The 14,597-nt window shown below is 37.7% G+C and overlaps 1 protein-coding gene across 22 annotated transcripts in view; it reads right to left on the minus strand.

Annotated features, from left to right (window-relative positions):
* Positions 1-14,597, minus strand: part of LOC127621466 (coiled-coil domain-containing protein 120-like) — a 77,434-nt gene that overhangs the window by 11,945 nt on the left and 50,892 nt on the right. For all 22 annotated transcript variants that reach the window (XM_052095072.1, XM_052095077.1, XM_052095085.1 and 19 more), the window contains exons 2-9: positions 10,342-10,484; positions 10,151-10,232; positions 8,611-8,741; positions 7,863-7,979; positions 7,644-7,767; positions 3,732-3,788; positions 957-1,089; positions 477-578 (exon numbers count right to left, since the gene is read on the minus strand). In XM_052095072.1, the coding sequence (XP_051951032.1) occupies positions 477-578; positions 957-1,089; positions 3,732-3,788; positions 7,644-7,767; positions 7,863-7,979; positions 8,611-8,741; positions 10,151-10,184 (698 nt within the window). In that variant the 5' untranslated portion in view covers positions 10,185-10,232; positions 10,342-10,484. The remainder of the gene's footprint in view (positions 1-476; positions 579-956; positions 1,090-3,731; positions 3,789-7,643; positions 7,768-7,862; positions 7,980-8,610; positions 8,742-10,150; positions 10,233-10,341; positions 10,485-14,597) is intronic.

Genomic DNA, 14,597 nt, shown 5'->3' on the forward strand with positions numbered 1-14,597 from the left:
TTAATTTTATTCTGCCAACAAAATCGTTATGAATATATCATAAATATTCAATATATACTGCCCAGCCCTAAACAACTTTATAAAAGCATTATTAGAGTGACAACAAAGGGAAAAACCCTGTTTAAGTGAACCTCTCCTTTAAGGAATCAAACACAGTTCATAAGTCTCTATGCTGTTTGCCATGTCTCTGTGGCACAACAGTTTACTCTGTACGTGTAATTGGATTGAGTAGAGAATAATGGGTGTTTAGGCTCAACATCCAAGCGCATCCATTACTTCATTATGTTATTGCAAATAAGTAATTTAATCAAAATGTTTGCGCCATTATCAATTCAGGGCTTTTTAACTGTAATATAAACCGTTAGCTAAGTGTCTCTTTGGCTCTGATAACAATGAACAGTGCCCGAGTCAGCATGCGAGCTGATTTGAGTGGTATTTCATAGTGTGCTTGTTTGCGCATGCATGTGTTTAAAAACCTGATGTGGAGTCCTGTTATTCCATTCCGGGACAGGAGTGGAGTTGCCGGTACACTTCTACCTTCCAAATTGGACACACTCCTTGTAAGAGTGTGATTCGGGCTGAGAGAGAAATAAAAGTGTAGTTAAGTCTTCTTGTTGTGAATCAAGCACAACTTCAACAAACACTCTCACTGTTGTGTCGGTATTTTGCATAATATAATTTATTAAAACACATAGTTTGGTTCTGGGTGCTGATTGGTTAACGTTCACAATATAGCACAGTCTCTCATACCTGCTTAAATATCATTGAGTAGCAAAGCGCCTCTATTCTTGAATCGGCTTTTAAATACAAACCACATCATCTTCTTTTCCATCTAAATGACTTAACTGTAGCCCAGCTAATGAATGCTGATTCATCTTTGGATCTAAAAATGGTGAAAAAAACAGCTGTTTCCACTTTCACACGCTGAGCATGAGAGGAAATTCTGCTGCGTGTACCTGGCTGAGCTGGTCACAGAGTTGCGGCGCGTTTTAATCTCGTAGTAGATCTCCACGGGGGAGAGTTTGCGAGAAAACCTGTTGTCTGGACTCCCCAAGACCAGCCGGGGCGACAGACTGTCAGAGGCTTCTTCTTCTGAGAGAGAGAGAGAGAGAGAGAGAGAGAGAGAGAGAGAGACAGAGAGTGTCGATTAAACATCTTGTAGCACTTGTTAACACAGACTTTTAGAGGAAATTGAAAACTGTGCATGATAAAGACAAATGACATTTTCCTGAGTTACTTAGAGAACATTTGCTGAAAAAGAGATCTGCAGGTGCTGTGCGAAGTTTATTGGCTAAAACGGGATCTATTGAACAACCAATTCCAAGTTATCAAAAATACTAAGAACAATTCCAATTGCTGAGAAAGCTAAAAAAAAAAAACTGTTTAATGTGTCCTTGATCATTTCTCAGTAACAATAAGGTTGTATTATTAATTATATATGTACATGAATCAATGCAATAGTTAATGAACTAATAGTGAACAATGCTTTTATGGCAGATTCATGTTTAAGGGATAGTTCACGCAAAAATGAAAATTCTGTCATTATTTACTCACCCTCATGCCATCCCAGATGTGTATGACTTTATTTATTCTGCTGAACACAAAGGAAGATTTTTAGAAGAATATCTCAGTTATGTAGGTCCATACAATACAAGTTAATGGTTTTCAGGCTTTTGAAGCTCCAAAAAGCACATAAAGGCAGCAAAAAGATAATCTATAGGACTCCAGTGGTTTAATCCATGTCTTCTGAAGCGATCCAGTTGATTTTGGATGAGAACAGAGCAAAATATATCTCCTTTTTCACTGTACATTTTGCCATTTCAGTCTCTAGGCACCATCATGACTTCAAGCTCGATTACACTTCCTAGCGCTCTACACATACGCAGAATTATAGGTGGCGGTATAGGAAGTGTAATCGAGCTTGAAACCATCATCGAAAAGGAGACTGAAGAAGTCAAGATTTATAGTGAAAAGAAGTTATATTTCGGTCTGTTTTCACCCAAAACTGATTGGATCACTTAAATGGAATAAAACACTGGAGTCTTTTGTGTTCCCTTCATGTCCTTTTGGAGCTTTCAAATTTTGTTCACCATTCAATTGCATTGTATGAACCTAAAAACCTGAGATATTCTTCTAAAAATCATTGTTTGTGTTCTGCAAAAGAAATAAAGTCATACACATCTAGGATGGCATGACGGTGAGTAAATGATGAGATAACTTTCATTTTGGGGTGAAATAACCCTTTAATATCTACATATACCAATACATTTTTTTTTACATTAAAAGTTGCATGTTATTATCAAGGTTGGGATGGTTACTTTTGAAATGTATTCCACTACAGATTACAGATTACATGTTGTAAAATGTCATTTGTAACATATTCCGTTAGAATTCTCAAAGTCAGTAAAGTATTCTAAATACTTTGGATTACTTCTTCAGCACTGGTAGATTTTTTCACTTGTTTTGACTATAAAAACTCTGTCAGTACAGAAATCAAAATACACATGTTAAAAATACATTATCTGAAAAACCTAAATATCTTATGCAGTGTTGTTTCTAAAACAAGATTAATCAAATGGACTCGGGACTCCTATCCTGAGGTCACCAGAACCGGCTGGATCCAGCTCCATTCCTGCTTGGTGTTGGACTCCACTGCTACGCGTCACTGTGTGATGATGACTAAATGCAGCCGGTGCCAGCCAAACATCACTTCATTCTATTATGATGGACTTCAGAGGATGAACTGATGCCAACTCCAACCATAAGACATGGGATACTTCATATGCCATTGTCTGAACCTTGGACCCCACCAAACCTCACCGAAATTACCGTCCAGGTTGAACTGTGATGCACCTCACTGACCTCTGCCTGCATCACCTCGGTCTATTATTGGACTACACTCTTGAAATGGAATACATTGACTATCAATGAATTGCCAACAAATCCCTTCATCAGTCAACTAACAAAGGACAATTGCATCTATGTGAACTTCTGCAGTTAATCCAGGATGAACATCAAAGACATTAGTCATTAATCTCACAGTTCATACAAAATCTTTGTTTAAACACTGACCCTTAACACTTACTTAGTTTAATAATTTTAAACCATGACTTGCACTATACATAAGTAATATTTGTTAGCCAGAGGAGAACTGGGCCCCACAGTGAGTCTGGTTTCTCCCAAGGTTATTTTTCTCCATTAACCAACATCTTATGTACGATATATATTTATCAGAAATGTTTGCATTGGTTCCAATATTATACCTTCCCCTGTGCTGCAACTATAAGTGCGAAGCATCATCAGCGTGGGAGACCTGGGTTCAGATCCCGAGTAAAAACGAATATATTATTTAAATTTTCTTTATTTGTTTTTCATCATTTTGATCACATTTTAGCTTTCAGAAAACCTTATATTCCATCAATAAATATGATATATTGCATATAATTTGTTTTGTATTTTATATTATATGGTATGCAAAACAGTCATGCCAATGAAATTAAAAACTGAGAGAAATAGAATGTGAGGGAGCACGAGAGAGCAAGAGTGCCACAGGGAGAGGATTAGTTTAGTGAGTGTTAATAATGGGACTCTTGACTCTTTGATATGAAGACAGTAATGACCCCCGCTGGGACCCTCTGTCCACTAAACTCAGCCGATCATTGTAACAATGCTTCTTATCTCAGTGTCTCGCATTCATTATCGTGCTGATGACTCACTGATCCGTAACTTACCAGTGTCCTGGTTGGTTGAATCTGATGTGGAGCTGTTCTCTGACTTGACCGTATTATCTGTGGATATAAACAGTTGTGTGTTATGTAACTGAACCGATACACACACTACAGGAAGTTCATTCACAGAAACACAATGCTGTTGATGCTGTTGTTTATGTCTGCAGTTGCATTTTTGTTGAAATACTATATAGCTGTATATCTGAATAATAATAATAATATTATATATATATATATATATACACTCACCTAAAGGATTATTAGGAACACCTGTTCAATTTCTCATTAATGCAATTATCTAATCAACCAATCACATGGCAGTTGCTTCAATGCATTTAGGGGTGTGGTCCTGGTCAAGACAATCTCCTGAACTCCAAACTGAATGTCAGAATGGGAAAGAAAGGTGATTTAAGCAATTGTGAGCGTGGCATGGTTGTTGGTGCCAGACGGGCCGGTCTGAGTATTTCACAATCTGCTCAGTTACTGGGATTTTCACACACAACCATTTCTAGGGTTTACAAAGAATGGTGTGAAAAGGAAAAACATCCAGTATACGGCAGTCCTGTGGGCGAAAATGCCTTGTTGATGCTAGAGGTCAGAGGAGAATGGGCCGACTGATTCAAGCTGATAGAAGAGCAACTTTGACTGAAATAACCACTCGTTACAACCGAGGTATGCAGCAAAGCATTTGTGAAGCCACAACACGCACAACCTTGAGGCGGATGGGCTACAACAGCAGAAGACCCCACCGGGTACTACTCATCTCCACTACAAATAGGAAAAAGAGGCTACAATTTACAAGAGCTCACCAAAATTGGACAGTTGAAGACTGGAAAAATGTTGCCTGGTCTGATGAGTCTCAATTTCTGTTGAGACATTCAGATGGTAGAGTCAGAATTTGGCGTAAACAGAATGAGAACATGGATCCATCATGCCTTGTTACCACTGTGCAGGCTGGTGGTGGTGGTGTAATGGTGTGGGGGATGTTTTCTTGGCACACTTTAGGCCCCTTAGTGCCAATTGGGCATCGTTTAAATGCCACGGCCTACCTGAGCATTGTTTCTGACCATGTCCATCCCTTTATGGCCACCATGTACCCATCCTCTGATGGCTACTTCCAGCAGGATAATGCACTATGTCACAATGCTCGAATCATTTCAAATTGGTTTCTTGAACATGACAATGAGTTCACTGAACTAAAATGGCCCCCACAGTCACCAGATCTCAACCCAATAGAGCATCTTTGGGATGTGGTGGAACGGGAGCTTCGTGCCCTGGATGTGCATCCCACAAATCTCCATCAACTGCAAGATGCTATCCTATCAATATGGGCCAACATTTCTAAAGAATGCTTTCAGCACCTTGTTGAATCAGTGCCACGTAGAATTAAGGCAGTTCTGAAGGAGAAAGGGGGTCAAACACAGTATTAGTATGGTGTTCCTAATAATCCTTTAGGTGAGTGTATATACACACACACACACACACACACACATACATATTATATTCAGATTTACTCAATTCAGCTTGTTTTGGTGAGAGAAGAAAATCAGGACCTAATAAATGCATCTTTCGCTGTCTGGCAAGGCGATGCAAGACGACTTAAACTGTAATGTGTTTAAAAAAAAATGGATCCACTTTTCTCCTAATTTGGAATGCCCAATTCCCACTACTTAGTAGGTCCTCGTGGTGGCGCAGTTACTCAACTCAATCCGAGTGGCGGAGGACAAGTCTCAGTTGCCTCTGCTTCTGAGACCGTCAATCTGTGCATCTTATCACATGGCTCATTGTGCATGACACCGCTGAGACTCACAACATGTGGAGGCTCATGCTACCCTCCGCGATCCACGCACAATTTACCATGCACCCCATTGAGTGTGAGAACCCCTAATCGTGGCCACGAGGAGGTTACCCCATGTGACTCTACCCTCCCTAGCAACCGGGCCAATTTGGTGGCTTAGGAGACCTAGCTGGAGTCACTCAGCACACCCTGGATTCCAACTCGCGACTCCAGTGGTGGTAGTCAGCGTCAATACTCGCTGACCTACCCGTAATGTGTTGTTTAATGTTATGTTGCTTTGCTGAAGTGCCGCCTATAGCCACTAGAGGCATTGATGGATACTATATCATGTATCAGAGGTCAAAATCTGCAGTTTCAAGAGCATTTTGAATGGTTTCCCCCTTATCATACAGTAAGTGCTACTTTTATGGTCACAGCCACGTTTGTAACGTCGGCTTTCCACATTAATGTGAAAATGACAATGAATAAAAATTCAATAATAGATTTTCTCTGGACTGCCAAACCCTCTACGTTCTGTAGATATCATTATTTTGGGATTGTGCATTTAAATTCAACGTTTTGACCAAGTGTGTGGTCGCACTACTTTTTCTCTGTCTGAATAGGTGGAGCTGTAGATCTAATAACCCTTAGATATAATTAACCGTTATTTTTTGTTCTTCAAAAATCTATGACAGCTGTAAATAATCAATTCTGGTAAGTGACCATGGTATAAACGGGATGATCCACGGCTAGGTGTGCTCAAACAAAGTCTGTAGTCATATTCTTGGATTTTCTTTTAAAAAACAATAAAAGTCTATGATATGTATTCATTTAGATTAGCTACATAGACGTGTGTGTGCTTATTTTCTGAGCCAGAATCATCACTTTCTTAATGACGGAAGGAAACGTGCCAGTTTCTCAACACTTCCTGTCGCACAACACGTATTTCACGTGTCTCATCTAAGATGACTGTTTTTGCGAATGTATGTTGAATAACTTTCTCAAAACACACAAACACATTCAATTGTTCCCACGATTGAAAGCTAGCTCCCCAACCTGCGTGAGACTAAACCAGGACTGTGTCCTGTCTCTCACACTTCACTGCCAGTTCTGATCCTGTCATTTAGTAAAGACTAATTCACGTTAATATAATGCTGTCTGATCACTAATATCTTACAGTTGTTATCAGTCCATCATTGTTACCTACATGATCTCTGTAATGCAAGATAAAAGAGAGTAATCTTACTTCAGTTTTATCTGGTCTAACCTTGCACAGCACAACCTCTGTTAGCTCAGCATCGTTCAGTCTGACCTTTATCCATTCAGCTCAGCCTAATCTATAATTGTTAGGTCAGTTTGATCTTTGTTAGCACAGCTAGATCCCCTCACTTAGACCATGCATACAGTGGCCCCATAAGGTATTTGGGCACTTGAGCCACACCAACAAATGGATGAAATATCATTGCAGTAAACAACATATAATACAAAGTAGCATCTGCAGTGCAAACAAATGGTATTAGAGCCTTTTCTCGGAAATAACTTGACTTTTGGAGCCATTTTTGCTATAACTTTTAAACAAATGGTGTTGCATTTACATTTACATTACATTTATGCATTTGGCAGATGCTTTTATCCAAAGCGACTTACAGTGCACTTATTACAGGGACAATCCCCCCGGAGCAACCTGGAGTTAAGTGTCTTGCTCAAGGACACAATGGTGGTGACTGTGGGGATCGAACCAGTGACCTTCTGATTACCAGTGATGTGCTTTAGCCCACTACGCCACCACCCCTCCATTTCCCACAGATGTCCTACAAGAGTAACCAAGTGTATTTCAGCTCATTATGGACATACATTTTGCCTTAATTTTGAACAATTTATCCATTGTTTTAACGTTTAGAACTTCTTTTTTTGTGAAAGGTTATGCATTGGTTGTCTTGACAATAGATGCCATTTGGTATGACATTTTTAAGTGTAACTTAAGTATTCAAATAGACTTTGGGCCACTCTATGTACACATTTTAAACAAAAATGATGCCGGAAAAAAATGTGTGGCTATATTACTTGTCAACTACCTAAATACAAATGATGGGCATGAAATGGTTTGTTGGTCAATCTCTGTAGTTTTTAAAACCCACCTGTGTGGCATCCTCTATGAACTGTTCGTTTGCCATGTGGAGGATGCTGTTCTGAATCCACATGCCTGCGGAGGGCGCCACTGAACAGAGTTTTCTTTGTCTTGCGCTGAGAGGAGTCCTCTTCCTGAGCCAGTAAAAACATTGTGCAACACAGAATATTTATCTCTAACGTATCCAATACCCAATTAATGTCCTTTGCATCATCTCATATCCACACACCTCATTTTTCGTGTTATATTTGGAACCACTGCGGGACAAACCAACAATCCGGCGCACGAGAGGGGGCTTCTCTCCGGTTTCAAGGGGATATTCGTGAGGAACTTCTCCAGTCAGTTCCTGTCAAAGTATTGAAATCAAACATTAACAAGCATATTTTACAGCAGGCATATCATTTTTTGACACTATTCTTGCAGAATATTATAAATTAATTTAAAATGTATTATATCTATGTATAATATGCAGTTTATTTTATAAAATTAAAATGACTTGATATATGTTTTTGCCACAGTACCCATGAGTTTCTATCTGCCATAGAACACAAAAGGAAATGTCAGGGAGCATGACAGTCCGAGTCACCATTCACTTTCATTGTATGGAAAAAAAGATGCTATAAAAGTGAATGGTGACTGAGACTAACATACTGCCTTTTGTGTTGCATGACACAAAAGACAGTCATACAGGTTTGGAACAACATGAGGTTGAGTAAATAAGGACAGAATTTTCATTTTGGGGGAACTATCCTGAAAATGGCTCACGTGTTGTACAAAACTCCAGACAACAATTGAAAATAAATTTAAAAGGATGTCAAATGCAGAGCGATGATGCAGCCTGTTAAGATGCAAGTATGTGCAAAGATTATCTGGGCATGTGGCGGCATCTCTGCAAAGTCACATGATCTGGCAGCTCACCACATTGCTATTCGCCAATGAGAACAGACTGTGTGTGTGTGTGTGTGTGTGACACTGACCGCCTCCTGTAGACACACTTGTCTGAGTTCTGCTAATCGTGTGTTGAGCAGTGACTGCAGACTCCTGCGTCTATCCTGCAGCTGAACCATCCGCTCAGCACGCTGCTTACTGTCCAAACCAGCCTGCAGATCTGTAGACACACACACACATCATGTTTTATATCATAGCGGAGACCTCCCTTTGACTTCTATTGTTCTTAAAATGTACACTTCAGAGGATTTCTCGTTGAATTGTTCATTAGAAATGAACAAAATATTATTATTGAGCAAGTAAATAAAAGTTATATTAAGCAGTGCCGAAGCATAACTGATGTTTAAAATAAAACAATGTCACAAGAGAGCCCAGAATTTTGTAATGTACCTTTAAATCAGGGTTCCCACAGTCATGGAAAACCTATATACAATATCATGCAGTTTTAAAATGATGATTTCCAAGCCTGGAAAAGTCATAGAATTAATCAAATATATGAAAAAAGATTTCATTGGCTGAAAAAAGTTCTTTGTGGGTGTAATCTCACAAGGGGTCGCTTACATAAGACACATTTTTTTTTTTTTATTAATGCATAACGGATTAGAATAAAACGTGTAAAACAAGATGTGTTTTTAACACTTTACACAATATCTCAGAGATGCTGAAATTAACAGTAGCTGGGTTTCCATGCATGTATCTTTATGCAAATTTTGGGATATTGCATATCAATGCTATATGAAAACATGAAGATGCAAATAAAATCTTCAAAATGCAAATAAAAAAACTAGGGCTGTCGATTGAATGCATTAATTCAGTGTGATTAATTTTACAAAAAGTAACGCGTTAAACAATTTTACACAATTAATCGCAATGCCCCCAGACCGTAATAAGGAAGATTCCTGAGAAATGCAAGCTTGTAGTACCACCTGTTTACTCCAGAGGGCAGTAAGTGGTATTTCAGCTTTATGAGCAATGCACAGTTTACACAGTGAAGAAAACACTTCAGTAGGCAGAACAACACAAACATACGTTACGTTAAAACACTCGAAGGAGCGCAAATGCGGTCTAAGGGATCTCAAGATGTGTTTAAAGATTGAGTATTAAACTATATTTAACTTGACTCAGTGACGTAAACATTTTATGTTTATTTTGTGTATTCTGATAGTCCGGACTCAAATAAAAGAGCCACAGTGGTTCAACTTCCATTTTAATTTCTATTTCTATTACATGAGATGGAAATGCTGCTTTAATAGCAAATTGCTTTTGCGATATTCATATTTAACACATCAATTAAATTCGTAACCTGGATGGAATTGTGTGAACGGCCCCTTACCCTAAAATTTTCAGACACCTTTTATTATTTTTATTTAAAATAAGTGTATCATTTCGGTTTTCAAATATGTTTCTTAAAAACTCCCTCGTCTCCCATTGGTCCTTCAAACAGATAGTCCCATTCCAAACTCACTCACTTGATTAATAACTTATGGGTATATGTAGTTAAATTCTCATTTGTAAAAAGACATGTGCTTATCAACACTCAAAACCCACAACCATATAGGAGGTGCTCACCAGGGCCTGTTATCAGGTGACTTTTGACCTCCATGTCATATGTCTTGCGTGTCACCTCGCCACCTCTTGATTGTAAGTTTACCTACAGAGATAGAAAGAAAATAAACAAAACGTGACACTGACTAATCTAATCCACAGAAGATGCAGAGAATCAGCTAATGTAAAAAGTTCAGCTACAGTATGTCACTCACCTTCTTACCTTCTTGTAACAGTCATGTGTGGCCACGAAGTCAATTTTCTGCTGAGTGCAGCTTGGCAGCGCTGCAATACTGCAACTGGCCTGAGGGGGAGCCACTGTGCTGCTGCAGCTCAATGCTTTACAAACTCAATGCCCCTGAAACATAAAACAAACCATGAGGGCCATGACAGACAAATGTGCTTTGAAGATATTATTTCTCAGCGATGTTTCATCCATACTTTCATTATTTCACCTACAAGTCGTTAGGATAAATAAAAATAGACACAAATGAGACAATTGTTGACATACAGTAAGAGTAAAAAAATAAATAAAAATGTGGATGGCATAGCTCAGATCACAATTTGATGAGAAATTTTTGAGTTCATATTGAAATCTCTTGAGGCTTGATCGCATACGCTGGCATCTTGGCAAATCTGAGCACAGTTTGAGACTCTACAGGAGACACATGTATCGCAAGCACTTTTGACATTTAGTCACATGCTGGATATTAATTATTGATATCTAAAATACAATTTTAAATAGTGAAAATGCTAATTGTTGATATCAGTAAAGCAAATACATAGCACAAGTGAAATATGGGGGACCAAATGTGACAAAATTATATTTCTAAGTACACTTTTTCATTTTTTCTTTGCAAATATATTTATGTATATTTAATATATTGTCAAATTCAGTCCTCAACAGTAAAAACGTTAATTATAATTATAAAAAAAGCATTACTCTCTGAATTACCCTTTCTTGATTTCAAAAAATTGAATTTCAACAAGTAAAAACTATTATATAACTGCATTTTCAGTAGTTGTAATAATCACAATTATTCCTAGTCAAAACAGAGTTACAGATACAATAATGTTTCTTACATGCTGACATTCCAATTTTAAATATCAGCCATGTACTTTCTAACATAAATACTCATTCAAATATTCATTCCTGGTGAAACTAGTGAAAATGCAATTTTTTTTGATGTTTGTAAATGTATTGCAACATTTTAGATTTGGTATTTCAGATATCTGGAAATGGATTTAATATATCAATAAACTGAAGAGTAATTAAAGACATCTTCAAAGGCTTTTATTACTTATTTATTATTACTACTAATAATCATCTTACAGATATGTGAAATTACCATTGTCAGAAGTGAAAACCAAATTACATTTACAAAAATTGGCAGTTACTAGACATAATTCAAGTGTTGATATCAGGAAAATGCTTTGCACTAGTAACAATGTAACTATTGATTTAACAAAATTATAAATTTCACTAGAAATGAATACATTGAAATTTCAACTAGTTAGAAATAAATTATGGATATCTGTAATTGAGTTTTGAATGACAGATCATTTTGAAATTCAATTAGTGAAAATGTATTTACAGACGAGTTGAAATTCCATTTTTGATATCAAGAAAGGGCATTTCCATGAGTAATTATAACATTTTTAGATCAAGAATCAACACTTTTACTAGTGCAAACCTAACTGGTATAAAGAAGGAGCATTTTAACTAGTGAAAACTGAATTATAGATATCTATAGACCCAGTTCATATCCTGCCCATGATTAAATGGCGAAAGGGCTTGCAATACACATGTGGGTTTACTGTAGTTTTTTTCTCAGGAATTTTTTATTTTATTTATTTATTTTTTTTTAATCAAGAAACAATTGAGTTTTTAAAGAGATCTCATTGTGATTTTTCTTTCTTCTAGGATAGGTCAACTGTGTCATGGAGGATAACAAAATAGTAAAGCATTTTTAGGTGCACAAAGTTGAAGATATAAGATGTTATTATGGCTTTAAAGAGTAAGATGTTCAGACAGAGTGGCGATACGAAAATATGCATGACTAGCTTGCGTGGCTCATCAATTTGAGATTTCAGGGTCTCTCGTGTAACGCAATTATTTTCACTTTTCCAAGACCTTTGGTTGACCCAAGTCTGATTCGCATCTGATAGTTTAAAGTGCACTTCCCCCAATCATATTCACATGGCTTGGCCAATGGGAACTCTGGACAGGAAGTGGCTCATGAAGCAGGAAGTGAGTGTGGGAAACAGAAATGGGAGGCTCAGACTGACATACAACAACAATACAGAGAGAAACCCTCACACAAAAAAACTCTCTCAGGGCACGAGTCATTTCCTAGGACCAGCCATAAACAAGGAGCCGCATACAATGAGGAGAAAGGTCAAAAACCTCACAATTGCGTGTTTGAAAATGGCACCTAACGCCATTTCCTGCCACCAACGAAACAAACACCAAAACCACAAGAATTACAAATGTTTCCAGCTTCCAATGTAGTTATTTATGCTCAGAAAGTGGTGGCCCAACAAGTACTTATTATCTCTGCTGCGTGAGATGGATCGAGAGCAGCTCTGTCATTGAGATTGCGTGAATGATAGGTGTCTTACAAAAATGTACAAAAATAAAGAAAGATCAACAGTCCACCTTATAGTTCAATCTTTTATGGGACTAACTTAAAGGAATAGTTCACCCAAAAATGTCAGCCATCACTAACTCATCCTCATGTTTTTTTTGTCTGTGGAACACGAAAGAAGAATTTTAGAAGAATCTTAAGGCAGCTCTTGCCATTCAACAACAGTTCATAGTGATCACATCAATCAAGCTGCAAAAATAACAAAATTGTGTACTTTAAACTCATATGACTTTTGTGCTATATGTCAAGTCTTCTGAAGCCATATGATAGCTCAGTGTGAAGAACTAACCATAAATGTAAAACTTTATTCACTAATAATCTTGCCTTCCCCCGAAGCAAATCTAGCCAGCGTCCAGAATTTACAAATGAAAAAAATATTTTTTGGCATCAATGATGAAACATAACGGACCTTTTTTTTATATAGTTACAGATGTGGGCTATATACAAGCTTGAGGAGGTGAAGATTATTGGCTCTATTTTCGTGACAGAGCTTGGGTGTTTGCGCTATCGGTGGGTGTATGAGTGCAAACTGTGGGCTTAAATGTATATTAAGAAATGGCGCAAAAGCCAATTTTCCTGAGAAATAGATAATTGCGGCAATTCAGAGTATACACTACACGATTTTAAGCCCGATTTTTGCTCGCCGACAGTTTTGTGGAGATCACCGACAAAAGCATGAAATCGTAGACAAATCGGAGCTCGCTCCTGTGAGCGATGATCGCAATGTATGAACTATCAAAGACGCAATTTGAGAGAATCACCGACGCGTCGCCGATGTCAGAGAGATATCTAGAATGTTAAATATCTGGACCCGTCTGCGATTCCAAATCGTGCAATGTGAAATATGTTTTGACTGAATACAACTGCAGCGTTGACCTACAGCCAATGAGAGAGCAAGAAACGGGGCATGGGAAGTTTCAGTGGGAGGAGTCCTGATGTACCTGCAACAGAACATCAACTAGCATGTCTGCGATATCAAGAAAGTCTCATTGGACCGAAGAAATGGAGGAAAAATTTGTGGAACATTGGCATAAGCACCAGTGCATATTTGATGTTTTATCTGAACACACGACAACATAGTGTATTAAATCCACTACGTCATCAAAACTTTCAGAACACTGGACTGCCATGCATCTCCTGCCCAATTCAGCTCACCCTGTGTATGAGTGTGTGTATGTGAGGGAGATACAAGTTATATCGCCCTCTTGTGGTCTCCCAATGCTTTTATGCCAGACTGACAGACAGAGCCAATTGAGTGATTTGGAAAGCACGCAAATTGGGCTTCTAATTTAAATGTCGGCACATTTTTATATATCGATGCCTCAAAAATATATTGATAAAATAACGTGTAGATAAATAAATCGATATATCGATATTTTATGACATACCAACTTATTAGTCATTAATGGGGGAATAAACTTTATGATTCTTAATATAGGCTTTATTTTCTTGAAGTTCAGGTAAAATTTATTTTTTCTTCACGAGACTACTCTTACACCATTTCACAGCATTCACTGCAGATATCACCTAATTCTACAAATGTTTTGATCAAAACCTTTCTTAATATTTTTTCTTTCTATGTTGTCTGTAAAGTTATTTTTCATAACAGCAGAACATTATATGCTGATCTCATGCTTATACTGAACAGTTCAATGAATTTGGAGTATGTTTTTCTTTTTTTCATTATGATTTTGCAAGCCTGCATTAATTTGAAAATATAAATATACACCAGAAAAGCTCTGCATTGTGTGTGTGTTTGAGATTTACCAAATGTCAGGAGGTTTGCCAGCATTCCTCACTCTCATGTCAGAGCCTGCATTATC

The sequence above is a fragment of the Xyrauchen texanus genome, chromosome 27 (genome assembly GCF_025860055.1).
Source record: "Xyrauchen texanus isolate HMW12.3.18 chromosome 27, RBS_HiC_50CHRs, whole genome shotgun sequence".
In the NCBI taxonomy this organism is placed as follows: Eukaryota; Metazoa; Chordata; class Actinopteri; order Cypriniformes; family Catostomidae; genus Xyrauchen; species Xyrauchen texanus.